Raw genomic sequence first — 27,330 nt, 5'->3', positions numbered from 1 at the left:
TCTTAAGATGTGGATCTTACAAGCACCTAGCCAGTAATAAATCTGACCAGCCACAAAAATGACATAAGAAAAGGGGGAAATATTGCCAAAATGATGTTGATGATGATCAGTTGGTGGCAGCAGCTTATAATAAAATTGCTTGTGGCTCAAGATAATGTTCAAGTCCTTGAATTAAGTGTGGACACTGATGCCATATATAAATCACTTAATTTGAATTGAGTCAGGGTTGAATGAGTCAGGGCTTCTTCTGTAGAGGGCTGAGCTGCAACGCAGAAGGTTCTTGGTTCAAGCCCCAGTGTGGAAAAAAAGCATGGAAGGTGTTCTGGTAGCAGGGGGAGCTGTCAGTTTCTTGAGATACCTAACTTTTATCATCATAGTGACACTCTGGAATGTCCATGTTGTACTCTTGAATATGCCATATACTGTGAGGCCATGTTTCCATAGCTTTTGAGTTGTTGGCATCTATTAGAAGACCAACAATAGCATCATTATGAGATATCCTTACATCATTCAGATACAACCACCTCAGCAGATGTTGACCATTTCCTTTTTGAACAGGAATGCCATTGTGTGAATACCTTCCGTAGCTGAATGTACTCTGTCTCATCCAGCTCATGGACTTCCAAGTCTGAAAAAGCTTTTCAAAAGCTGTGATAAAGGATCTATAGGTAGTTGAATTATAGTCTCTGGTTTATTAATGTTACCTGTAAGTTTTGGCCATCCAGTCCATATGTTGTAGTGATTTTTACCTCCAGATACAGGAATCAAGTAATACTATTATTGCTCTTTCTTGGTCTGAACTGCATCGGCCATGTGTGAGCAGACACAAGCTTTGATGGCGAACAGAAAGAAATCCTAAGAGCATACGTATCCCTCTTATGATGGATCAATGTCCATTTAAGAGAAACATATTAGTGAACCTGGGACTTTTGTATCAAGCTTACTAAACTTTTGTACAAATCAGTATTCACAGGGTATTCAGGGTGCTGGAGCTTATCCCAGCTGCCTCAGGACAAGAGGCAGGATCCAAAATGAAAAAGCCCCAGTTCATATCAGTGCTGACATACGAAGACAAACAACCATTTACCCTCAAGTTCACGCCTGGGGTGATCCAGTGCTGATGGAGACAGAGTCTGAGACAGTCTTCCCCAGCCGCACATACTGCCTCCGATCCGTCAGGAAGTGAGTGATCCACCTGCAGAGGGAGTTAGGCACACTAAGCTGGGACAGCTTGTCCTGTAGCAGAGCGGGGCAGATGGTGTTGAATGCAGAGCTGAAGTCCACGAACAGGATCCTCGCGTAGGTTCCCGGGGAGTCCAGATGCTGCAGGATGGAGTGAAGGGCCAGGTTGACCGCGTCGTCCACAGATCTGTTAGCTCTGTAGGCGAACTGCAGTGGATCCAGGAGGGGGGTGGTGGGTGGTGATGGACGTGGTGATGGACTTGAGATTCCCTGATCAGCATACATTAATCTCAACATAGGCAAAAAATTCAGTGAACTATTGTTTTGTCTCAGGTTATGAGGAGTGTGAATCCTAAGTAGCAGAGTTTGGAGGTTGCACACTTGTGTTTACATTGGTAGAAAAAGACCCCCTTTCTTGTCATGGCAGAAGTAAATGAAGAGATAAACCAGATTCCTAAATGTGGGAATCCCCTCTCCCATCCTGTTTTTGGACAACTGGGTGTACAATTGTACCTTACATGAAGATCTAAATACACTCTTCATCCTAGAGGACTCATGCTTATATCAACAGCTCAACACAAATTTCAAAATGAAGAGTATCTTTAAGTTGACATGTATTGCTGTTTCATTTCTGGCAGTAATTCTATTCTGACAATTAGCCTTTCCCTGTTTCTGAGCCTAATTCTATTGTGACAGTTTGACTTTTACTTCAGTACACTTGGGGTAAATAACAGTAATTGTTGAGGACAATAACTTAGTGTAGTAATAGTTGTGTACTCAGCATAACCCATTTTAGTAGTGGTAGGTTCCTTCAGCCACCAAGGGGCGCTCATTTTCACGTTTATGCAGATTCGCTTGCTCTTCCGCCATAACTCCTACTCAAAGCTGTATTTCCGCATTCCTGAGGAGGAAAAGTGGGAGGGGCCACGCCCTCAGCGCTCCGCCCAACTGATGTGACGTTTAGACCCTCTCAGAGGGATCAGCCTGAGGTAAGATTTATGTTACCAGTACTCCTGACACAGAGAACTCAGGCCACAGCAGAGATGCTCGTCGAAAGTAAGAAAATAGCCTTTTCCTTTATGAGGAAATATTTTTATTATTGTTGGGATTATTGTTAGCTTTGCATTTAACTTATTGTTAGTTATGTACTCACAAATTTATAATTATTAATCTTCTTTTAGACAGTTTTTTCACACTTTTATTTTAACCTTTTATTGTAAAATAGAAATAAATGAGTTGTGAGAGAGAAATTTGTGTGTGTGTGTGTGTGTGTGTGTGTGTGTGTGTGTGTGTGTGTGTGTGTGCACACGCTGTTAAGTCTTAGAAATACATTTTTGAAAACAGATTTTTCTCTTTTTTCCACAACAAATTTCTTAAAAGTTTTTAGATTCCTTTCTGTTTCATGATTTTGTTTTATTTCAAGTTGTGTAAAGGAATAACTGATGTTCAGAAGAGTTGCTGCCAGAGAGGACTGAGGTATTTACATGATAACTTTGTGAGCTCATCATTAAAACTTTGCTTCCTTCACTCTGTATCCACACCCAGAAGAGGAGCCTTCTGGATCAGCTCTTCACTCATCAAGCTTTAGTTCATTGGCTTTGTGGAGAGTAAATCGGTTTTTCTGGTGTTAATAGTTTATCTGTCACTATTCAAGCCCAAACAGAGTAATTAATTGAGAAATCTATGGAAAACAGCCTAGAATCAATTGTGTCTGTTATCAGACTGAAAGAGGAGTTTGACTCTTCTCTCATCAAGTTATCTAAACTCATGATTGCAACAAAGAGGCAACACTAAAAACAAACTTTGTGTAGACTGAATCTTTCAAATCAAAGTAAATTTCTACATTATTTCCCCTCTCAAAAACTTGTTTTCCTTTTTTTTCTGAAAGGATTGAGACTTTCAGAAATACGTATTTTGCAGCAGCACAATGTTAAAGCTATTCTAGAATTTAGACACAAAAAACATATTGAATATTTAAAAATTAGCAAGCATGAATTGGTGTCTGTAAATTGGCTTAAGCGTGAATGTGAGTGTGAATATTTGTATAGGCCTCTATCCTACCAAAATCAATAGTTTTCTTGGTGTTGTTGGCCATTAGAACATTCCAGCTTCAAAAGCATTGAAGCAGCTTTTAGCACCACAAATGTGTTCCCTCTCTGTCTGGCTGTTTCAGATGCAAGCACGTTGAAAAACTATTGGCCTTATTTATTGTAAGCTCATACAGCATCACCAAATTCATGGGAGGTTTTAGGAACTGACAAGAATTAGCTGTAGGTTTCCAGCAGCACGCTTCCCTCTCAGGCTACTGTCATCTTAGTTTCCCAACCTGAGATTAAAATTGCAAAACAGGGGTAATTTCTGGAAAATAAAACAGCATCAATATAGTTTCATGTTATTTTGGGACCTTTACTACACCCAATATTTAATGCTATTTTGTAGCAGGCAAATATGTTTTGATAGTTTGAGCCTATTTCCTAATTTAGTTTTATGAATAGCAGGTTTTTAACATTTTTTAACTCAGTGGCTTTGAGCATTGCTCTTCTGCTTCATTTTTTTTTAAAATTCCTTAAGAATTACAGTAATTTCATTCAGTACCTGTTTTTTCCAAAAGCTTAAAAATATGGACCGTGTGACCTATTTGTAAATATGTCTGTTGTCAGTGTCCGACTGGACTCCAGAAACAACAAGGCTTATTTCTGAAACTGAGATGTTGGTCTTCTGAAGTTTAGATCTTTTGACTGACTTGAACATTTCTGTTATATTAATTATTCATTTGAAAATGATATAAATGTCAACTGCACTCTTAGGTCAGCTTGTAGCCTTTGTATGGCTGTGAATGTTTGTGGTATTCATATGAATGTACACAGAACAAAGTTCATCTTACATCTGTTAACATTGTCAATAATAAGTAGGGTGAAGAAGGTATAAATCACCATTTGTTCTTAAAGTCAACATCAAAGTTTATATATGTGAATAAGGCCCTTAACTTTTCTCACATTAATGTAGTATTCTATCTTAAATCAACAATAAAATGTAGTATTTTTGAAAAATATATTTATTACAACTGAACATGTTTTGTCAGTCTTAGTCCTAAAATCTGGAGGAAAATTTAGCTGGTAATTCACAAGCCATTAAAGAGATAATTTTTTGATAGTCTTAAATTAAAGCTATAAGTTCGTATTATATCTTGATATACTCGACCATGATTTCATATCTGTTTAAATTACCAACATTCAATAAAACAAGAGCTGATAGAAAAATGCTCCAGGCTGAAGAATAAAACTTCCTCAGGACTACTGATCTTAAGATGTCTTAGATATTGAGTGTTATAGACAGCTAGGTAGGTCTGGAGCTGTTTACGTCAGATCTGATCTTCTCCCGCCCCTTGGAGTCATGTTTGCTAAAGTCTCTCATCTGCCAGTTAAGGGCACAGCCTTCCCAAGAAGGTCGATGTAACATCTGTTTTCTCCATCGCAGCCAAACACTAGACTCCTGATCTCCAGTGACTCATGTCACCATGCCAACTCCCTCAACACTCACAGCAACTAGGAATCCTCAGAGAAGTTGCCATGTTTACAAGTACCATTTCATCTGTGTGAGGCAATAAAGTGGATCCCAACAGGAAAAGCACAGACAAGGCGGGGTAGGGCAGCCTGGCAGAGAAAATGGTCTGACTTGAAAATCATGGCTCTAATATATGTGTTCATTTATTTTTCCATTTCATAGATGGTTTGCCAGCAGACTGCCCTCCTGATCTTCACTCTTTTGCTTATGTCAAGGCTCGTGGGTGGATGTTTGTGTCCACCAGCCACCGTTTTGTCTCATTTTCCCTCTGAGGTCCCTACTGACGTCTGTTGTTTGAACTATTCTGGTTCCGTCTTTGGTCGTGTGTTTTGGTCTTTGTTTACCAATGAGACAAACATTGAGATTTTAGATCTCTCCTTCTGCAATGTCACTTCTGTTGATGTAACAGACAAAGAGACCTCTACGCTGCAAAAAGTTTATCTGAATAATAACAGATTAATATTTTTACCAAATCATTTTCTGTCTAGCCAGCCAAGACTGACAGAAGTGGATCTGAGTGGAAATGGGATTAAGGAGCTCCCTGATGGGTTTCTCCAGGACTCAGAGAACATTCAAGAACTTTACCTACAGGAAAATGAGCTCCATTTCCTGCCAGGCTTCATATTGCAAAAGCCAAGCCTGCAAAAACTGGAGCTGGGTGGAAACCCCTGGGAGTGCTCCTGCTTGTTGCTAGAGGGACTGGAGGAAGGAAGGAAAAAGGTTAATGCGACCACTAAACTGAAGGATTTGGTGGGAAAACTGATTTGCAACTCTCCTAGACACCTTGCTGGCAGGACTGTGTTGTCAGTGAGCCTCAATGATGTCTGTCGTCCAGCTGGACTTACAGCACTCTTCATCTTGCTTCCACTTGTCATACTCTCCACCTTGGTGCTCTGTTGGTGTTGTGGGAGGAAGACAGACCCACCTATAATCCCCTCCAAAAAGAAAGTTCCTAATTCAAGCTGCAATGTCCAGAAACAAAACATGAAGCAACAACCTGCAAGTACTGACAAGAATAAACCTGGACTCTGTGTTAGTGAGGCTGACCCGGGAAAACAGCTACCTTTACACCCTGCATCCACCCTCCTGGGCAGCACCAGGGACATGTATGAAGAGGAGGAAATTAAGCTGGGCTCAGTGGAGTCTATTCCCCAACTATCAGAGCTGGACGCTGTCAGTGTGACAGAAGTAATGCAGGACTCCGCTGATAGGGAGAAGGCCTACCTGACTCAGTCAACTGAATACTATAGCCTTGTGCCTGGTTTCGAACTCGATGACTCTGACCATGGCGAGTACGAAAAAGTCAGCCTCTCGTGACAGCGTCTCAACCAACATGTAGATGAAAGTGCTTTTGTTTGTTTGTGCTTAAACTCTTTTAATTTTTTTATGCTGGTTAGAAAAGGGGTCAGCTTAGCATCGTTAAAGACAGGGGAAAACAAACATTAAAGACAGGGGAAAACAGCTGTGGTGTCAGCCAAGACCCAGAAGACCCATTTCCCTCAAAGTCACAATCAGGCTTTTTCTAAAGGTATCATAAAATAAATGACAACATACACAGTACACAAAAAAGATATATGTTTATTCTACATAATAGTAGATAGGCTCTGTGTAAGACTGCATATAAATGTTGCACATAACAATGATTGCACATTTGGGACAGAATTATTGCCCACACAGGTGTCCTTGGGAAGAAACTGTCCCTGAGTTTTTGTTTTGAGGGACCTGTAGCACCTGACAGAGAGGGAGCAGGATGGTTGGTCAACAATGTTCCCACCTCTCCTGAGAGCAGGCAATGCCCTCCAGGCTGGCTGAGAGGGCCCAGTGGGGGGGTGGGCGGGAAGCTATTTTCTGACTACTGCTGTGCACTCAGCACCACAATAGATTTTTCCTCAGGGGACATAAAAATAAAGTTTCTGTGCCATTGTGCTGTAGGAAACAGCCATTATTATTATTATGTTTTTTTAAATTTTAAATCTCATTTTGAAAAATAGGTATGTAATGCTATTATGCTTGGCACCATGGTCAGCTGTGCAAAGGCTTTGGGTTTTTTCCCCCTTGGCTTCCTGTTAATTGTTAATACTTCCCTACCTCATGGTTCTTAAATTGTAGAGTAATTCTGGACAATAGAAACAGGCGTCGAAACTATGTATGGCTGGAAACTGATCTGAACCAGAAAGATTTTTCCATCAAAGGATGCCATTTCTGTTACTGTGTTTGGATATCTTTTCTGTCCACATATCTAAGATGCAGTTTGATAAATAACTCACAAATATGTTGTATGTCTTCTGGTGACATTAGTAGAACTCACTGCAGTTCTGCTGATACAACTTGATATTACAATTATTATTATAAATATTGAAGTTATTTAATTATAAAGAAAGTGAACACATATAAATTCATTGTTGTCTATTACTCTGTATTTTCTTAATGTTGTGAAATACTCGGGATTATTCACTGCAATAACTTCATATTGAACAAGCCTTTTAGACATTCTTTGACCTCATTCCACATTAATTGTTCTACTGAGTACAGGATGTACTGTATCAGGATGTACTGAGTCATACACCACATGCTCAGATGTTCACGTATGTGTGGAATCCCATTGTGATACCCCGCAGGATGGAGAGAGATAGAAAATGTCTAAATTTTGTGGAAATGATATGGGTGTGGGACTTCCTGGAATGGAAAAGATAAAGAAAGAAATATGCATCATCCATATCATGGATGCCCTTCACCAATGGCAGTGAAGACCATCACAAGTGCTGCAGATCCAACAATTATTTAACTGTTATAACAATTATCTATAGAGTATTCCATTTTTCAAGAAGATTGCTCTGCTTCCTATTCAAGTTCCCACTTTCCCTTCTTCGACTTTTTCAAATGTGTGGAAAAATAAATGTTATGTGTCCACAGCTTTATGAAATAACAGATATGTTCTAAGCACTGCGATGAGTTGGCATCCAGCTTGTAGCCCCCTTCTCACCCAACAGAAAGTCTAGCAATTTTCCATCTTTGCAGTAACTTTCCGTCAAAAGAAAGTCTAGCAATCAGTTTATGAGATCTTGCCTAATTGAAAATGTATTTCTAGAAGACAATAAAAATGGTCCTGATTAAAACTATCAACTAAAACCTTATAGCAGCCAACATAAAAGAAACACAATGTAAATTTTTAAAGACAAGTTATCCTTCCATGGAATTGCTCAAAATAACTGCTGATCATTGAATTATTATTGGGAAAGGATTACAGGAGGAGTTAAATCAACACAGCAGGGTGTCGCAGAAATACATTTTTGAAAAAAAAAGATTTTTCAAGGAGAGGAGAGGAGAGGAGAGGAGAGGAGGAGAGGAGAGGAGAGGAGAGTGTGACTAGGTGTCTCTGTTGGCACCCTCTGTTGGCTAGCAACTCATCCAGGATGAACCCCACCTCTCTCACCTGCACACAGCTCGGACTGGCTGCAGTCCCACCCTGGGACCCCGTAAAGGAAAATCGGTAAGATTAGAAGATGGATGAATGAATGTTGAATTACAGCAGGGCAACAAGACAGACCAACAACTACCAGACAAGCAATAGGAAAAACAGAAGAAAAGAAAACAACCCAAAAAATAACAATACAAAAAAGAACTGACTTGGAAGCAAATCAAAAACAAACTTCCCACATATACATCTGCCCCTATGGACCCCCAAACATATATTCATACCTTTAAACTCTGAACACTTGTGAACCTCATTCAACAGTACATGATAAATGATAAACCAATTCAGACTGCAGCAACACTGAAACCAATCATCAAAATCTGCCTTCTAGCCACCTAGTGAACCTTTCACCAGTGTGATACTGCAGCCAGTTTGTTTCTATTATTGTTCATGCTTTATGCAGATCTGTAGCTATAGATATGGTGTGCACAAACATGCGGCACTCAACACACAACACAGTGTGATTCTTTATCTGGACAAAATCACATCTAATGTTCGAACTCAGTTGTCAAACTCAGGTAACAGGTATGTAGTATGAAGGGAATTTAAGTTTGTAAAATAAGTCTAACCCAAATCAGATCTCTGTACCCTAACAATGACCCAGGTTGGTTCCAAAAATCCCAGATTTCTTTGGCATTTCTAATTTCAGTCACTGTGGGAAGTTATGATTACACTGGGTTACACAAATGAGCCATTCACTCACTCCTGTTCTAAATTTGAACCCTTCAACTACACACGGTTACTTAAGTTTGCATGGATGTATAATTGCCTGAATGTTAGAAGTGTATTTTTATATAGATAGATATTAAACCCAGACATTGGATTCACATGGTAGAAAGTGCTTGTGGAATGTCATAATTCAATATTTAAAAAAAATAAAAATGGACAAATAACAAAGCCATGGTGGTCTAGTGATCATTTTGGGTCTTCTGTAAGTAGCAATTCCTAAAGTTGTCATCATGTTGTCAATACAGTGTTGAGGCTGAGTGCCCTCTTGTGACAGGAAGTGGTGTTCACATTCATCAGCTAAACAAAGCTAAACCACCTCAAGCTGGAGGCAAGCCAACTGCGCTCCAACCTCCAGGTGCAGTAGTCCCCACCTGACCCCAAAACCTCTAAAGGGATTTGGCTGTGGTCCAGAGCTCTCATGCAGACACATGAAGGTATACACCCCCAAACACACACAAACACAAACAGGAACAGGCAAATACATACCTGGCACCCACCCCCAGTCTCCCTCAACCATCCCCACTCCTAAACTGACCCAGCCATAGTCCCCTAAACCCTAAAGGTCACCAGATACTCATGACCCCATACATCACTCAGACCTTACAGAAGACCCTGAGCGGCAGAGCTGAAACGCCCTCATCCTGCTAAGATATGAAAAGTACAATTAGACACCAGAGAGACTGATATTCCTCTTACTGATTTTTGGAGAGATCCAATATTCTCTCCCTCTGACCCATTTTGACCATTGCTTGTCCTGTGTCATGAACTTAATAAAGAATTTGTTGTAGATTTAGATTTAAATGTATTTAAGCACACGTTTGTCAAAAAGTCTTGATTCAACTTGAGGATCTGTCACCTATTTTATAGTTGGAGATATATTTTCAACATTCATTTTGGATGGGATAGATTTAAAAACTTAATTAATGAAGGACGCTCTATAGTAATTTGACTACTTTTAAACCTTGCATTAATTTTAGATTTTAGTTGCTAATATTCAAACTATTTGCTTCTGCAATGCGACATAATTCTTGACAAAGTGTAGCTTTGATGGAGGACAAAGGCATCATAAATATAATCTCTCATGGGAGATAAAACGTCACTTGCAAATAAATGATGATTTACTGTTTTAAGGTAATGCTGTGAAAAGCAAATACAACAGGCTGTGAATTATTTACTTTATTATTTATTTGAATTTCTACAGAAGATAATTTCATTGAACCATTTCTATCTATCTTTCTATCTTTCTATGTATCTATCTATCTATCTATCTATCTATCTATCTATCTGTCTGTCTGTCTGTCTGTCTGTCTGTCTCTGTCCGTCCGTCCGTCCGTCCGTCCGTCCGTCCGTCGTCCATCCGCCCAGTGCTAGTGTTTATTTTTAACAAATGTCCAGTGCTGCTGAAGGTGTGTACCTTTCATGAGCTTCAGGTTCCCAGGTAATAAATTTAAGGTGTTAACTTATGACAACACATCAGAGAGTTTAAATGGAAAGCCAGAGGAAGAAGTCATCTTTTCAGGTAAGGAAACTTCAGCACAAGTGCAGGTGACTCAGAAATCAGCTGTTATTTGGGTTTCATTCACGGGAGAGTTGTAAGTAAAATATACAGAAAGACTTTAACCATATATTTTTTTTAAAATCAAATAGGACTTTCTGCTGTGACAACGCCACATAAACCCAAATATGACAGTTTCCTACACTCAAGTAGTGGCCACTGTGAGCTTTGGTGGGTTCTCCAAGCTGCTGTTTAGATGGAAGGGAAGCATCTACAAGCTGCTTTACAAAGACCTCCTTGTGTTCTGCGGCATTTATCTGTTCTTCAGTTTGTTGTACAGGTAATCAGCTTCATCCTCAGATTCTGTTCTTTACTACAGCATAAGATAACATCAGCTACATTTTGCTTTTCCTTGCAGGTTTATGCTGACACCCAACCAGCAGGATATGTTTGAGCGGATTGCACTCTATTGTGATCAGTTTACTAATACAAGTTTTATCCCAATTCCTTTTGTACTTGGTGAGTTCAATTGAATTAGTTGTGTACAAAATGTCACCAAAAATTAAGCATCTTTTTTGATTGATTGCTTCTGTGTAGGTTTCTATGTGACTGCGGCATTTAACCGCTGGTGGGGACAGTACACCAGTTTTCCACTGCCTGATAATCTGATGATGGCTGTATCTGGGAATGTCCACGGCGTGGATGAATGGGGTCGTCTGCTGCGACGGACACTCATGAGATATGCCAACTTGTCCTCAGTTCTTATTCTCCGCTCCATCAGCACAAGGGTTCTCAGGCGTTTCCCAACATTGGATCACTTAGTTGAAGCTGGTAAGAAGCTTTATCTTTTCTTTTATTACATTACATTACTGTGGTTGTGAGTAGAACAATGTCAAAATCATTCACTGTGCTACTGACTGAGAATTAAGTAATTGTTTCCTAACAAAAGAATCATCCACACAAATAGGTTTTTTGTGTTTTGTTTTGTTTTTGGGAATATGCAAACAACAAAAATATCAGTTAGAACAGGGACAACAATACACCTTTTTTGGTAACAGTTGCATTATGTACTTGTGATGATATATGCAGCACCCAGTATAATTTTGGGCTGTTGATTTGAGGGATATCACATGCATTGACATACATGGTGGCAGTAATGCACATTTTGATTAAATAAAAATAACAACTGTTTTTAATATACATTAAACATTTCTTCTTCCTCTTTTTGTCTTCCTATAAATCTTTTGTTGATGTAATATATTTGTCTTTATCATGATGATTTATACTTAGTTATGATTACAAAGATTATAAAGATGTCCTACGTGTTTGATGGTCAGAGTGTAAAATAATGGTTGACATGTTGGAAAACAAACCAGCCATAAAGGGGCTGAAAAGCAGGAAGTTCCCAAAAGCGTTTCCCTGTCTGTCAGAAATACAACAAATGGCAGTATTTAGTTTTTATGTTCTCCAACTTTGAGGAACTGTACTTTCCAATGCTGTACAGGATTTATGACAACAGACGAGCTGAAACTTTTTGAGTCTCTACACTCCGATTTCAACAAATACTGGATGCCCTTGACTTGGTTCTCAAACCTGGCCTCCAGAGCAAGAGCAGAGGGTCGAGTTAGGGATGATATCGCTTTGAGATTGCTGATGGATGTGAGCGCTTGTCTTTATGTAAAACTGATTAATTTTAATATAACAACTACACTACAAACCTGGTGTGTAACATATCAAACTACAGTATATAATGTGTTTTAATTGCAGGAGCTGAATAATTACAGAGCCAAGTGCAGTCTGTTGTTCCACTATGACTGGATAAGTATTCCTCTGGTCTACACTCAGGTATAGTCAGAGGCCAGAAATAATTACACAAGTTATTGATCATCATAATAATCACACCAAATCAAAATGCTGCCTCAGTCACTGCCTTTTTTTTGGCCACTGCAGGTAGTCACCATAGCGGTTTATTCTTATTTTGCCTTTTGCTTGATCGGCCGACAATTTTTGAACCCCAAGAAGGGATACAAAGATCACAGGGTTGACCTGTATATCCCTGTTTACACCCTGCTACAGTTCTTCTTCTACAATGGCTGGCTCAAAGTAAGTTAAAATAGACGCATACTATTGTATTCATTTTTGTTCCTCCGAGACCTTTTAATTCAATTTGGACAAGAATAATTTCACAACATTTTACTTAAAGGATCTTCTTGTCTAAAAAAAGGTTTTTATGCACTTTGTAGGTAGCGGAGCTGATAATAAATCCATTTGGTGAGGATGATGATGACTTTGAAACAAACCAGCTAATTGACAGAAACATTCAGGTTGTCCCCTGAAGTTTTACTTATAACTCAAATAAATGCTGGAGTGATTTTGATTCAGTTTTATTTCCTAAAGGTGTCCATGCTGGCTGTTGATGATATGTACCATAACCTGGCTCCAATTGAGAAGGACAAACACTGGGGAAACAGACATTTTTCCATTCCTTACACTGCGTCAACTGCACCAGAGGCCCGCAAACCAGCCTTCAAAGGATCCGCTTTTGACATTAGGTAACAATATTTCACATGTAATGCTACAGTGTCATGGCATAATGATTTCAATGTGCACTTGCTAAGTACAATTGTCAAATATCTGCCATTTAGAATAAATGCAGAAGATCTTGAGATTCAGCCTCCAAGAAAAAAAAAGAATTTACCACTGAATGGCTCAATGGAAAATGGCCTGGACAGTATTCTACAGCAGGAAAATGGTGTGCTGCGTGGGAGAAGCCTCCCTACATTGCTGGATGTGCCGCTGCATCTAAATGTTGATGCTGTTTGTGATTCTGAGAGTGACATTGATGCCACTGACTGCAAAGATGAAGAAAAAACGTTAGTTAAAGTTGTGATTGAATGAAAGCAGTGATGATTGAGCTTAAACTTTGTTGGATCTGGGGACACATACTGTACATCAAACATTTAGAGGATCTGTGCTTGTCATATTTGTTGGAAAATTTAAATTATTTATTCACAGCATCAAATAGTTTATTTTAATTATCATTTTCCCTGTGAAAAGGCTCACGTAATAAAAGTAATTATGGGATAGTTGTGATAGACAGAGGGATTTTGTTAGTTGCAAAATTTTTAGTTAGTTAGTTAGTTGCAATGCAGTACTTTTCTGTGGAGCATAGATGATAAAGTTAATAAAACTCTCAAAATAAATATTTAATCTGCAAGCTATAGAACTAGAAACAAAGCACTCGGAGAGTGCTTTGGCCTCTAAAAGCTAATTTTTCCTACATATTTTTACTTCCACTCTTACTATAGTATACATAGTAATACAAGGTTACATTACATCGTAGGCTGCAACCCCCCTGGTTTTGATTATCATCAACTGATCAAGATCAAAGGTTAAAGTTCTTCTAGAATCTGGAACATCACCATTTAACAGGATCTTTCCTGGGCCCATTGTAAACATTGCCTGAAAAATTCATTAAAATCCATTTTATAACATTAAGAAAAATGCCAGCTGTCACATAACATCCTATAGCTGAAGGTGAACCCCCTTGGCAGATGTAACATGGGATTGTACAGATATACATATGTTTAATTGAAACCACGTGATGTTTGGTCTACAAAATAAAACATGAAAGTTTCTTACTTACTTAATTACTTTCTGAATTAAAAATATTGTTAAATATTGTATTGTTTAAGGTTTAGCAAATCTACAATGCAGTCAGATAATAGAGATGAAAAGAATGCCTCATAAATATAAAATATTAATGACCACACTTTCATTTTAAAGTACAAATGATGCAAGTTGGAGAGGTCAAAAATGGAAAAGATCAGTTATGTTATATAATGATAAATCATTGTGTTGAAGCTGCACAGGATATGTTACCTGGGCTGTATAATAAAATTTGGGATGAAGGGAGGTTACCAATAATCCCGTAAACCAGGGAGAGATTGCACAGATCCAGGAAAATATAGGCCCATTGCTTTAACATCTAACACAATGTAAAATAATAGAGAGAATGATAAATGAAAGGGTGACATATTTTTTAGTAAACAAGGGGTATTTATCCAAGCAAGCAGAGTGGATTCAGTAAAGGCCGAAATACTATGGATGCAATGCTGTGCTTTGAACACGGACGAGGAAAGCACAGATAAATAGAGAAAATGCGGTGGCAGTTTTCTTTGATATTGAGAAAGCATATGATATGTTATGGAAAGAAGGGACACAAATTAAACATTGTAAATTGAGTATAAAGTGTAAGATGTTTAACTAAATAAAGGACTTTCTAGAAGACAGAAAGATAAAAGTGAGAAAAGGAAATAAAAATTATTGGAGTGTAACAATTGAGAATGGCACACCCCACCACAATACTGCCTTGTCGTGTGCAATTGAGAATGGCACACCAGAGGGCAGTATTGTGAGCCCATTATTATTTTCTGTAGTGATAAATGATGTGTTTGCAGGGATAGACTAGATCAGCTACACATTTCTCCAACAGTCCCTTGCCAAACATTCATCCCTGGTGCTGCAGTAGCCCTCTCATTAATAGAAAAAAGGAAAGACAGGAACCATGTTCTCAGTTCACAAATGGCTCAAACACACATTGATAGCTACTATAGTTATGTCCAGATATATACAGGCGCATCAAAAAACTCACACAATAAGATGGGAGTAGGTCTATTGGTACCAGGGTCTGGTGTTTTAATGGCCAAGAGAATTGATGACAATTTGTCAGTTTTCACAAGATAAATGTTGGCACTATTGTTGGCTATACAGTGGGTGGAAGACCTAAGACCAATTAGGGTAGTTATAGGTTTAGATTCAAGATCAGCTCTAGCAAGTTTGCATAAGGAACATTCAGATATAGACTGTATATTGTAATAGCAATACGGCAGACACTTTGCAGAATTCAGATGATAGGTACAAGAGTCATTTTTCTATGGGTTCCAGGGCACATTGGGGTGATGCGAAATGAAATAGTGGAAATAATTGCAAAAAAAAGCTAGAAAAAATGATAATATACAGTAGATTTAAAAGTTATTATTAGCAGGAAGGAAGTCAAAAGTATTATTAAGCACAAATTAATGGAGAAGTGGCAAAAAGAGTGGGAGGAAGAACGGAAAGGGAGGTGGTATTATGGGTGGGAGGAAAGAGGTGTGCAGGGAGAGACAGGAGGGAGGAGGTGGTGTTCACACGACTCAGATTTGGGCACACAGGATTAAATAACACATTATTATTATTAAAATAGGGAAACACGGCAGAGGTGGGTGCGACTACTGTGGTGAGGAAGAGTCAGTGGAGCATGTCTTAGTACACTTTAGAAAATAGGAATTATGAAGAAGGCAAATGATCCAGGAGTTTAATAAACAGTATAGTTGGATGTGAGGGATATTCTGCAGAGTGGGTCAGAGAGTCAGGGCGTTAGAATTGTGCTGAAGTTTATGAGGGGGACTAGGTTAATAGCATATAGGTTGGGTTTTGTTTTTTTGTATTTGTTTTAATTTACCCGATAACTTGTTTGGAGATGTATTCCTCCTGAGTGACTATCCTAACCAGTCGGTGGCGCTAATGCACTAGAACATTTCGAACTGCCATTAAACAGGAACAAGAAGAAGAAGAAGGGCCAAAAATCATGTTCTGCTCTTCCGCAATTCGCAATTCTTCTTACCGGGTAAAACCGAAACGATCTGCGAATTTGTTGTTTTATACACGTGTGGCAGGTATGTCGACCAGCCTATATTTTCTTATGCATATTATGTAATGTACATTCCATGGATAAAATAAATAGCGCTTTAGCTTTGACGCCTTTTACTTAGTTTATTTACTAGTTACTTCGTTAGCTAATGATGGCTTACAGCAGAGTCCATTTAGTACATCGCCAGTGAAATTTGAGTATTCACCCTTTTGACTTCAATAATAGTGTTACGAATCACTTTGCCTCGTAAAAATTGTTTGCTCCTTGTTTAATGAACGTCGTGTCTCACAGAATATTTTGGTTTTCTTTGGTTTGACAGCGTCAGAACGGAAGACACCGTCTGTCACAAAAAGGCAGTCCGGGATTGTGGTGCGATGTCAGATGACGACAACCTGTTTTTGAGCCGTTGACCCTTCTCATCCTTATCATCATGTGTAACAATCCTCATCTGCTACTCGGCAGGATCCGTTTTTTGAACAGGTGTATTGAGTGTTTGAAAAGGAGTGAGTCGATGCCAGAGTCGCTGTGTTATATTCCCAAAGAGGTCTGCTACAAAGTCTGCAAAGATTCATCGTTCACCACTTCTGCCTCTTCTGGAGTACCTGCAGGAGGCGCCAAAACGCTCATCCCTGTCTTTGACAATCCTCTCCAAACTCCCCACATTAAGAAATTATGCAAGTACAACATAGAACTAAAGAAAGGGACATGTATTCGGACAACTGGAGAACAATATCGCAACAGCCAGGGTCTTTGGGTCAAAATCACAAAGGTAAATTTATGCACGCCCTGGTTATTTCTCAGATCATACCATTTATACAATTACAGTAAGTGGCAAGAATACTGTAATATTCTGTCTCATATTAAATATTTCCTACTTTAATTAGGGTTGTAGTATGTGTTACAAAACACTTGCACTAATTAGTATTAACAAATTTTACTGCATGTTAGCAGGGACATATACAGTGTCTAACTGCACAAAAGCTATCATCCTGAACTGGTGTCTAGTCATTAATATAGTGGAATTGTATTCCTTAGTAAGTTGGTATTTAATAATTTTGCTTACGTTCATAAATGAAATTATTTTTCAGACTTTTTTCTGTGTTTAGGAGCAGATGGAGGAGCACCGTCCCGGTATAGAGCTGGAGGAAGGCTGGATCCTGGTATGTAAAAATACTGAAGGAGGTGACAAGTTGGTGCCTGTGGAGTCGCCAGAAACCATCACTAGACAACAACAGCTGTTTGGCTATGACCACAAGCCCTGCAATGTGTGGGAGGAGGTGGTAAATGTGGAAAATGCACTTTACATAGGCTCCAAGCCCAAAATTGCTGAGAGTGATGATGCTGCTGTCCAGAAATTGAGGTGAGAGTATTTGCTATTACACTAAGCCTTCACTTAACTATATTGTTACCTGTTTTTTGTTTTTTTTGTAATGGACTTTACCTCTGATTAGACCAGGGGTGGGCAAACATTTTGATTCGTGGGCCACAATGGGTTCTAACATTTGACAAAGGGGCCGGACCAGGAGCAGATGGATGGATGGAGTGCTTTGGTAACCTCACCTCATTGGAGAAAAAATACACATCTTGGGATATGGAGAAAACATGTGCTTTAATTTCAAATGAAAATGAAGAGAAGCATTACAACAAAATATCTGACTTTGGAATGAGTCTTAAAACACTTAAAATCAAATGAATAAAATGTGCCTTTTTAAAAAAAATTAATAACCATTTCTATTTTAAAGCACTGAAAGTTCTGTTATCCTTCAGGATATCACCATCACTCTCCTCCTGACTGTCTTTTTTCTAGTGGGAAAACACCAGAATTGCAGTGAAAATTTAACATTAACAAGGTTTATTCATTTAATTTTTCAAGTTTGGCGGGCCGGATTAAAACGTTTAACGGGCCGCATGTGGCCCCCGGGCCTTAGTTTGCCCATGCCTGGATTAGACACTAGTGCATTTTAGGTTGTCAAGATTATTATTTGTCACATGCCCACAATGAAATGCATTGCACTGCACTCCATTGTGAAAACTGTGCATGAAATTGACCAATAAAATATTTTATTTAAAGTTAAACATTCAACATTTTGTTCCCACTTGTCTTAAAGGTACATCCCTCCAACCTGGACATATGAATGTGATGAGGACCTGGTGCACTACTTTTATGACCACATAGGAAAAGAGGATGAGAATCTGGGGAGTGTGAAGCAGTGTGTGACCAGTATTGATGTTTCTTCATCTTCAGTAAGGCAGACTTGAATATTAAATTGGCTTTATGGCACTTGTGTATAATTTTTCTGAAACACTGTAAAATATATCCAGATATATATATTGTATGTATGAAAATCATATTTTGTTAATTGAATTTCCTTGATTTATTTTATATCATAACTTATCTATCTATCAATAAAGAAAAAAGAAAACTAATTATAAATGTATAAATGTTTCTAATAGGATGATCCAAGTGGAGGAGTGAGCTGTCTGACCGATGGGGACAATGAAACTTACTGGGAGAGTGATGGGATGCAGGGACAACACTGGATCCGTCTACACATGAAGAGAGGCACCATAGTCAAGTAATAGTCACTTAAAAAGAAGCTTAAGTCAGATTTATTGTGTTAACGCAATAGAGTATTGTGTTATTACATAATGGAGGAAATCCAAACTGACCATCCATAAAGAAATATTTTATCAACACCTCAAAACCTACAATAACACAATCAAGCAGGCAAGAACTTCTCATTTCAAAAAACTAATCTCCAACAATAAAAACAACCCCAAATTTCTATTCCACACCATTGAACTTTTAACCAACGGTAATTTTAACAGGTGTTCCACAACAACGACTGACACCCTCTGCGAGGCCTTTGCAGACCACTTCAGGAGTAAAATCGATAATATTAGATCCAGTCTTTTATCACAGCAAATTTTTATCAACAACACTCCTGGATCATTGCTTCCACCTGAGGAGACACTGGAGAGTTTTGTCCTGGTTGATGCGAGGACACTTGGTCGAGTTTTCTCCCAAGTTAGGCCCACAACCTGCCTTTTAGATCCAATTCCCACACTGTTTTTCAAAACATTTTATGGATTCTTTGAGGAACATCTCTTATATATGGTGAATTGCTCTCTTCAGACAGGTGTCTTCCCCACCTCCTTTAAAACAGCGGTGGTGAAGCCCCTTCTGAAGAAGAGCAATCTAGACCACAGCGTTTTAAATAACTATCGGCCTGTATCCAACCTACCATTTTTAAGTAAAATTTTAGAAAAACTTGTTTTTAACCAAGTAAATGATTTTTTAAACTCAAAGGACATTTTAGAGAGGCATCAGTCTGGTTTTAGGATGAACCACAGTACAGAGACAGCCCTTTTAAAGATTTTAAATGACATCAGGTGTAACCTAGACAACAAAAAGCTCACGGTGTTGGTTCTACTGGATCTGACCGCCGCTTTTGATACAGTAGACCACCATATTTTATTGAATAGACTGAAGAACCTGGTCGGCCTCTCTGGTACTGTTCTTAACTGGTTCACCTCCTACCTTAGTGATCGAAGCTTCTTTGTAAGTATGGATACATGTTCCTCGAGAATCCATGAGACAAAGTGTGGGGTTCCCCAAGGGTCAATTTTAGGTCCAACCCTTTTTAATCTTTACATGCTTCCTCTTGGGGACGTCATCAGGAGCCACGGCATCAGCTTCCACAGCTATGCTGACGATACGCAACTGTACATTGCCGTGGCTCCTGATGACACAGGGCCAGTTGATGCCCTTTTTAACTGTATTTTAGATATCCAGTCATGGATGGCAGAAAACTTCCTACAGCTCAACCAGGACAAAACAGAAGCCTTAGTTATTGGTCCTGAAGGTCAGAGAGAGAAAATTTTTCCAAAATTGAAGGATTTTAAGCCATCTCAATCTGTAAAAAATCTGGGTGTGATCCTTGACTCTGAGCTTAGTTTTATTCCACACATCAAAAACATAACCAAGGTAGGTTTTTACCACCTGAAGAATATAGCCAGAGTCCGCCCGTTTCTCTCTCAGGCCAGCACGGAGGTACTGATGCACGCTTTTATCTCCTGTCGTTTAGATTATTGTAATGCCCTGCTCTCTGGTCTTCCAAAAAAGAGCATCACAAACCTACAATTACTACAAAACTCAGCTGCACGAGTGCTGACGAGGACCAGAGGGCGGGAGCACATCACACCAGTTTTAGAATCGCTGCATTGGCTACCCGTGCGTTTCAGGATCGATTTTAAGGTTCTTTTATTAGTTTTTAAATGTCTTAATGGTCTTGGCCCGACTTATTTATCTGACCTGCTTTTATTCTATCATCCCTCGCGGACTCTGAGGTCCTCCGACACCGGCCTTTTAACCATTCCACATGTAAGCACTAAAACGCACGGGGAAGCGGCCTTCAGTTATTATGGTCCCCGACTGTGGAACAGCCTGCCGGAGAACCTCAGGGCCGCAGAGACTGTTGAGATTTTTAAAAAGAGGCTCAAGACACACCTTTTTAATCAAGCCTTTAATTGATTTTCTGATTATTTTAAATTTATGTCTTATCCTTATTTTACTGTTTTACTCCCTCAGTTCTTAGTCTCTCAGTTTTTATTCTTTACACCTTTCATCTCATTTACTGTTTTAGTCTGTTTTAGTCTTAGTACTGTTTTACTCCCTTAGTTCTTATTCCCAGTTTTTAGTCTTTACACCTTTTATCCCATTTACTGTTTTAGTCTGTTTTAGTCTTAGTACTGTTTTACTACTCCAATTTTTAGTTCCTCAGCTTTTAGCTTTTATACCTTTTATCCCATTTACTGTTTCAGTCCTTCGGTCTTTAGCTCCAGTGTCTCCTCATGGTGTTTCCTCATGGGGGCCTGCCAGGCTGGGAGATGTTTCCGGTCTACCGCTGGGGGTGCTGTCCCATTGTCGACCCTGGCCTGGGTGGTTAGGGGGCTCTGTGCTTTGGTGTGGAGCCTCCGGTCTGTCCGGGTCGGGGTGGTCTTTGTGGCGGTACCACCTGTGGTCGCGGACCGTGACCTCCCTCGGCCTGGTGGGCCTCCAAAGGTGGCGTCTCCTTCGCCTCAGGTCTCGGTGCCCAGCCATGTCTCAGCTTGCCTCAGCTTGCTTATGTGTGTGGGTGTGTGTGTAAGTGTGTTGTATGCATGTGTGTGTGTCTGTCCTTTTCTTAATTCTGTTGTTCTCTTTGCTGTTTTTATCCTTTGTGAGGCACTTTGTGCTACCTAGCGTATGAAAAGTGCCATATAAATAAAGATTGATTTGATTTGATTTGAATAGAATGCACATTTTAGGTATGATTTTATGTATTGTATTTAATTGGAATTTTTTAGTTACAGTGTGCCCAGGAATTTTGACATAACCAATCAGTCATCTAAACTACAAGTCATGTTTAATGTAATCGATAGCAGCTTCATCTCGTGTTTGAATATTGATACGCTCTGTTCCAAAGTCAAATCTCTTAAGCATCTGAATTACTTTTCAGTAAACTGATGTTGATGGTGGACTCAACAGATGACAACTACATGCCCAAGCGTGTCACGGTTTTTGGAGGAGAAGGAGACGGCTTGAAGAAGCTGAGTGATGTCACCTTAGATGAGTGAGATATTGTTTTTTATTTATATGTAAATACATCCACCAAAGCGGTTATGTGACAGCCTGTGTTTGTTTGTCTGTAAGAAAAATAACTCAAATTGTTATGAACAGATTTTAATGTAAGTTTTGGGAATATTGATTATGGGCCAAGGAAGAGCTGATTAAAGTTTGCTGATTCTCCAGGTTCCAGAGGGACTTTGACCTTAGGTCATCCATAGATCACAGCCCTGACAAAAAATGTGCCCTCAACGTGATGAGCATGATTCCCCACCTAAGAAACAAGCACCCAGCATAATTCTGCAAGCACACTGCAAGAACTCACGCAAAGACATTGGGCCAACTAGCTCAGTCAGAGAAGTTGTCCTAGGACAGCTTTAAAGCCAAAAAAAAATCATGGCCAAAAAAGCTGAATTTATTGCATTGGATGACCAGTCCGATAGTACTGAATTTTTCCCAGTTCTGACCTATGTGCAAAGTTTCACAACTTTTTCTCCATGCGTGCTAGTACCTCAGAGCAGGAAACGTCCTACTGCCAGTAGGTGGTGCTATAAGAATTACTCAATAGTGATGCAGAGCTCTGTTTATTATTTTAATGATTAAAAATCCTTCAGGGACAACTTGAATGTGTTTTTTATTGCATTGTATTAGATTGGGACTCCTTATCGGCAGATACTGAAATGACTTGGACTCACTGTCACAATGACTCATTGTAAACCAATGATGTCACAATGGACAGAATGATATATTTTTTTGTCCTATTAAATCCGAAAAACAAAGATGTTCATATGAAGCTTATCTGTCTGTAGCAATGAACAACTGTGTGGAATGGACAGACGACGTGAACTTGTATTTGTCCTTGATTTATTATCTCCAGCAACCTGATTGGAGAGATATGTGTTCTCGAGGATATGACTTCTCACCTACCTATTATTGAGATTCGGATTGAAGAATGTAGAGGTATGCTGTTTTAGTAGGATACTTTTTTAAGATAACTAAATATTGCACTTTGAACATTTCGGAATATTTTCATTGGTTGACCAGGGTGCATAGGTCAGTCATCAGCACTTGTTTCCTCGCTCTTTCGGCTTTACAGATGAAGGAATAGATGTCCGGATTCGAGGCTTAAAGATCAAATCATCATGTGAAAGAGACCTTGGTTTGAACGCGGATGTTTTCCAGTCCTCCAATCTGGTTCGTTTCCCCCGGCTCCAGGGAAACTCACCTGACATGCTCTACCGCCGAACACTGGTCATTCAGAGGTTGCTGGGCTTTGATGATACTTTTTACCAATAGGAGATGCGTAGATAATAATTTTCAGCAAAGGTGTAGTTGAATTTGCATATCTAATCTAGTGAAACAACATTAAGGAAAATAAATGTCAACACTTTAATTGTTACTTTATTATTTAGAGGATCGATTGTGAATTATTTGCCTGTTTCCTTGGCAGTTATTTTCTCCCGTTTCACACTGTACAGGTTTATCACTCTCCTGGACAGCGTGCTCCCACATTTGGTGCCAGCATGGGACTACAGTTTGGATACATTCAACCAGATTAAAGTAAGACAAAGGCTTTTCAAAAATGCGCCGTGATTTACTCACTTTTAATTGTTTTTAAAATCGTGCATTGCAATGTTTTATGTGGCCTACCATAAACAACAAACTACTGGTATTTAAATACACACACATTAAATTATTTTAAACTGTAGGCAGAATGGTCACGCAGTGGTCAGCACTGTTGCCTCTCAACCACGTGATTTTGGTTTCAGTCACCGGAGTAGCTCTCTCTGGGTACTATAGTTTCCTTCCACTGATGAAATTTTAAAATCAACACCTTACTTTAAGTTTACACGAAAAGTAAAAAACAATTGAATTACGGATTGATTTTTAATTCTATTTTCTCTATGTCCAAAGACAACATGCAGATACTGTATCAATAAAGTGTCACGGATAGATGTAAATTAAAAACTCAATCTAAACATTATGAACACAATAGTGTAATTGTGTTGGGTATAAAGATGCTACGTGTGTAATACATAATCACTTTCTATGCTTTTAATTTGCATTTCTGTGCCCTTCAGACCATTAAGCAGTTCCTGCTGTTGTCCAAACGGCGTTCAGCCCTCATCACACAGTGTCTGAAAGACTCTGAGACCAGTAAACCAGATTTCATGCCTCGGCTCTACATCAACCGACGACTGGCCATGGAACACAGAGATAACCCTTCTTTAGATCCCAGCTGCAAGAACGCTGTGTTCAGTCAGGTATAGAATGCTGCCTGGGGTATGAGATCATAAATAAACTATTGATTTTTAAACTCAGTGCTTATGCAGTTTGGTTAAAAACAAGACTCTTTTTCTATCAGTTTGTTGGAATCTGTCATTGTTATTTCTTACAGGTTTTTGAAGGTCTCAAACCATCAGACAAATTTGAGAAGACTTTGGATTACAGGTGAATACATTGATACTTTTGATTTTTATTTATTTGTTTTCAATGTAGTTTACATCTCACATACATACATGTAGTTTACATCTCACATACATCAGTATTTTCACCTAATCATGGCCATAACTTAAGGAAATTACATTCTAAATCTTCCATCCTTCGTTTTACAGGTGGCCTGCACGCTATGACCAGTGGTGGGAATGCAAGTTCATTGCAGAGGGAATCATTGACCAGGGGGGGGGGTTTCGGGATAGCCTGGCTGACATGTCTGAGGAGCTTTGTCCCAGCTCAGCTGAGTGTGCCATGCCTCTACCCTTTTTCTGCCGCACATCCAATCAGGTTATTACTCACTTTTACTTACCTCTGTCCAGTCATTGCATTTGCTTCACTTTCCTGACATTGTTGTATCTGTCAGGGGGCCTTTGAGGCTAGAGATTACTATGTCCCTAACCCATCCTGTAAAGAGTTCCACAAATTTGAGTGGATTGGTCAGCTAATGGGAGCTGCCCTCAGAGGGAAAGATTTCTTGGTGAGTGATGCTGAATTTTCCCTTTTTCACATGTATATTTCAGTCACTAAAGTGAATATATAGGGTATAGACTCCATACCCTATATATTCTATACTATAGAGAGTCGATTGTTCTGTCTTCTGCTTTGTTATTTTGTGCAGGTTTTGGCCCTGCCTGGTCTGGTATGGAAGCAGTTGACAGGAGAAGCGGTTCACTGGAATAAAGATTTCCCTGCTGTAGATTCAGTGCTGGTGAGGCTATTGAGTACAGTGTATTTAACATTTTCGTTGAATAAATTGCAGAAACAAGTTTAAATTTACATGTTTTTCCATTCATCATGCTCAGGTTAACTTCCTGGAGGCCATGGAGCACATGGATAAGGAGACATTTGAGTTCAGATTTGGTGAGGACTTGGTATACACCACCCTGCTAAGTGATGGACAGATGGTGGAGCTTATTCCCGGTGGAAGTAACATTTCAGTTTGTTATGAAGACCGAAGCAAGTTCATTCACCTGGTGCAGAAGGCTCGATTAGAGGAGAGCAAGCAGCAGGTGGAATTTTTTTTTCTGTAATTATTTTATTGTATGCTTTTAGTTGTATGCTTTTTTTTGGTATGTTTTCAGTTACTGTGGTGCTTCAACTATAAAAAAGCAGATGAGCTTGACTGCCTATGTGTATATTACAGATCACTGCTATGCAAGCTGGGCTGCTGAAAGTTGTTCCTCAGGCAGTACTGGACCTGCTTACTTGGCAAGAAGCTGAAAAGAAAGTGTGTGGGGACCCTGAGATCTCTGTTGATGCCCTAAAACGTCTTAGTGAGTGTTTAGCTTCATATCACTTTGAACAACTTTATTTAGTCAGTATTACAAGTATGTAGATATGAGAAGGTTTATCCACCACACTAAGTGTAAAGTATAAAATATATATCTGTGCTGACCTGCTTAATCATAATGGATTCAATGCTTTTACTGTTTTGCATCTTACTAGCACATTATGAAGACTTGGAGCCAAGTAATATTAGAGTGCAGTACTTATGGGAAGCCTTGACAAACTTCACAAATGGTGAGTCTATTGTTGGACTTGTCTGCATTGTTGGGTGTTTTTCTTTAAAATAAGCACAAGCAATTGACATCACTCTGTTTTATTTTGTAAGAGGATCGCAGTCGATTTCTGAGGTTTATAACTGGTAGAAGTCGTCTTCCAGCACCTATTTACATTTTCCCTGACAAACAAGGGTCAGTGCAAATATATCATTGAATGATTATGCGCACATTAGTTTTAAAGGAGTTAACCTCGATTCTAAATTTTTCTTTTTTTTTAAATTTAGCTCTGAAACTACTGATGCCCTTCCTCAGTCATCCACCTGTTCCAGCACTCTTTATTTGCCCAACTACCCAAGGTATGACAATGATCTTTGTCTGTAGTAACCTCTCTATTATCACTTTATGTTGAAAATATACTTTTACAAAGCTAAAACAGAGCACTCTTTACATACCAGTTGGTTTGCAATATTTTGCCTCGCGGGCCTCTGTAAATCTTGATCCTCATATAATTTACTGCACCATTGCTTGGCACTTTTGTGATGAATCTTTTAGCTTAATATTGTTCTTCTTCCACCTTTTCTGCAGTGCAAAGGTTTGTGAGGAAAAGCTCCGCTATGCCGCATACAATTGTGTTGCCATTGACACAGACATGAGCCCATGGGAAGAGTGATCTCTGCTGTTTGATGAACATAAGTAAAAGTTTACATATTGCATTCAAATGGAAAAACTTAAACAAGGTTATTATCCCAATATTTTTCCAACCCCAATCAAACCTAAAGAATGATATGCAAGAAAAGAAAGGACTGGTGTTTTTATTATGGTCTTTTAATCTTATATGAGATTATACAATGAATGTTCTTTTTTGTGGATTATGTGACAGGTTTGAAAATGGCATTGAAGATTGAACAGTGGTTTGTTTGTTTTTTGGGTTTTTTTGATAAGCGTAAAACAAAATCAACCACAATTGATGTGTATCATCTCATAGTTTTGTTCTGATAAAAAGATGCAGAAGAATATAGATTGGTGTCCCCCCTAAAAAAACAAAGGAATACATTGGGGACAATGATATTAAAGTAAGATAATCTTGAGAATTATCTAAATGTATTTGAGAATGAATAACAGTTTGTGCCATCACATATGTGTACCAGAACATATATGTTCTCCAAAAAATTAAGTTTCAGGGGGATTATCTGACCAGCATCCCTAGACCGTCACTTGCATTGGCGCATGTATACAGAGGTAGCGCAACTTATGAATGTAACAAATGGAATAATGTGTTTTCACATATATGTGTATGTTTGTGTATCCTTGCGTAATAAAGTTTACGTGATGATGATAAAGCTAGTGTCATTAGCATGTGTAATGCCAACTACACTTCGTCAGTGGAATACGGTAGTAATGTTTGTAATTTGTTGCTGTGGGGGAAACTGATGGTGTGTGTAAGTTAACTGAAATAATTGCATTATTTAGTGAGTTATATATGGTGAGTTGTGATATGGTATCTGTAGAAATGGCGACAGTGGCAGAGAGGAGAACTATTGACAAGCTGCGGAGCATCATGGACAATGTCCGCCACCCTCTGCACAC

General features: G+C 39.0%; 3 protein-coding genes across 6 annotated transcripts; all 3 read left to right on the top strand.

Annotated features, from left to right (window-relative positions):
* Positions 1-2,144: 2,144 nt before the first annotated feature.
* si:ch211-106k21.5 (SLIT and NTRK-like protein 5) lies at positions 2,145-7,141 on the top strand. Of its 3 annotated transcripts, XM_057057024.1 has the most exons (4): positions 2,145-2,238; positions 2,606-2,658; positions 4,660-4,825; positions 4,909-7,141. In XM_057057024.1, exon 4 carries the CDS (start codon positions 4,909-4,911, stop codon positions 6,061-6,063), a length of 1,155 nt encoding a protein of 384 aa, XP_056913004.1. In that variant the 5' UTR covers positions 2,145-2,238; positions 2,606-2,658; positions 4,660-4,825; the 3' UTR covers positions 6,064-7,141. The 3 variants fall into 3 exon arrangements, with proteins under 3 accessions (XP_056913004.1, XP_056913005.1, XP_056913003.1); XM_057057025.1 differs by lacking the exon at positions 2,606-2,658 and having other exon boundaries at positions 2,159-2,238; XM_057057023.1 differs by lacking the exon at positions 2,145-2,238 and having other exon boundaries at positions 2,245-4,825.
* Positions 7,142-10,595: 3,454 nt separating this feature from the next.
* best4 (bestrophin 4) lies at positions 10,596-14,037 on the top strand. Its single transcript, XM_057056776.1, has 9 exons — positions 10,596-10,785; positions 10,864-10,964; positions 11,043-11,276; positions 11,950-12,104; positions 12,213-12,290; positions 12,396-12,548; positions 12,689-12,769; positions 12,843-12,997; positions 13,091-14,037. Exons 1-9 carry the CDS (start codon positions 10,634-10,636, stop codon positions 13,341-13,343), a joined length of 1,362 nt encoding a protein of 453 aa, XP_056912756.1. The 5' UTR covers positions 10,596-10,633; the 3' UTR covers positions 13,344-14,037.
* A 1,965-nt stretch (positions 14,038-16,002) lies between these two features.
* hectd3 (HECT domain containing 3) lies at positions 16,003-27,083 on the top strand. Of its 2 annotated transcripts, none has more exons than XM_057056690.1 (20): positions 16,003-16,162; positions 16,457-16,906; positions 17,244-17,497; positions 18,246-18,381; positions 18,592-18,713; positions 21,639-21,752; positions 22,623-22,705; positions 22,842-23,007; positions 23,224-23,305; positions 23,827-24,009; positions 24,144-24,196; positions 24,361-24,529; positions 24,606-24,719; positions 24,861-24,950; positions 25,045-25,251; positions 25,386-25,515; positions 25,688-25,762; positions 25,854-25,935; positions 26,028-26,099; positions 26,329-27,083. In XM_057056690.1, the coding sequence occupies exons 2-20, from the start codon at positions 16,568-16,570 to the stop codon at positions 26,411-26,413; spliced, it is 2,556 nt and encodes an 851-aa protein (XP_056912670.1). In that variant the 5' UTR covers positions 16,003-16,162; positions 16,457-16,567; the 3' UTR covers positions 26,414-27,083. The 2 variants fall into 2 exon arrangements, with proteins under 2 accessions (XP_056912670.1, XP_056912671.1); XM_057056691.1 differs by having other exon boundaries at positions 17,226-17,497.
* Positions 27,084-27,330: the final 247 nt, after the last annotated feature.

Source organism: Takifugu flavidus, chromosome 15 (genome assembly GCF_003711565.1).
Source record: "Takifugu flavidus isolate HTHZ2018 chromosome 15, ASM371156v2, whole genome shotgun sequence".
NCBI classification, from domain to species: domain Eukaryota; kingdom Metazoa; phylum Chordata; class Actinopteri; order Tetraodontiformes; family Tetraodontidae; genus Takifugu; species Takifugu flavidus.
This window is presented reverse-complemented; position numbering and strand designations above follow the sequence as displayed.

What these genes read in the sequence shown, in the direction of transcription:
- si:ch211-106k21.5 (XM_057057024.1), top strand. Translation starts at nt 4,909, where the DNA reads ATGGTTTGCCAGCAGACTGCCCTCCTGATCTTCACTCTTTTGCTTATG.
- best4 (XM_057056776.1), top strand. Translation starts at nt 10,634, where the DNA reads ATGACAGTTTCCTACACTCAAGTAGTGGCCACTGTGAGCTTTGGTGGG. An exon ending in TAATTGACAGAAACATTCAG is followed by an intron (nt 12,770 to 12,842) that starts GTTGTCCCCTGA and finishes TATTTCCTAAAG; the next exon opens with GTGTCCATGCTGGCTGTTGA. An exon ending in GGATCCGCTTTTGACATTAG is followed by an intron (nt 12,998 to 13,090) that starts GTAACAATATTT and finishes TCTGCCATTTAG; the next exon opens with AATAAATGCAGAAGATCTTG.
- hectd3 (XM_057056690.1), top strand. Translation starts at nt 16,568, where the DNA reads ATGTGTAACAATCCTCATCTGCTACTCGGCAGGATCCGTTTTTTGAAC. An exon ending in AAGAGAGGCACCATAGTCAA is followed by an intron (nt 18,714 to 21,638) that starts GTAATAGTCACT and finishes ATTACTTTTCAG; the next exon opens with TAAACTGATGTTGATGGTGG. An exon ending in TCTGCCGCACATCCAATCAG is followed by an intron (nt 24,530 to 24,605) that starts GTTATTACTCAC and finishes TGTATCTGTCAG; the next exon opens with GGGGCCTTTGAGGCTAGAGA.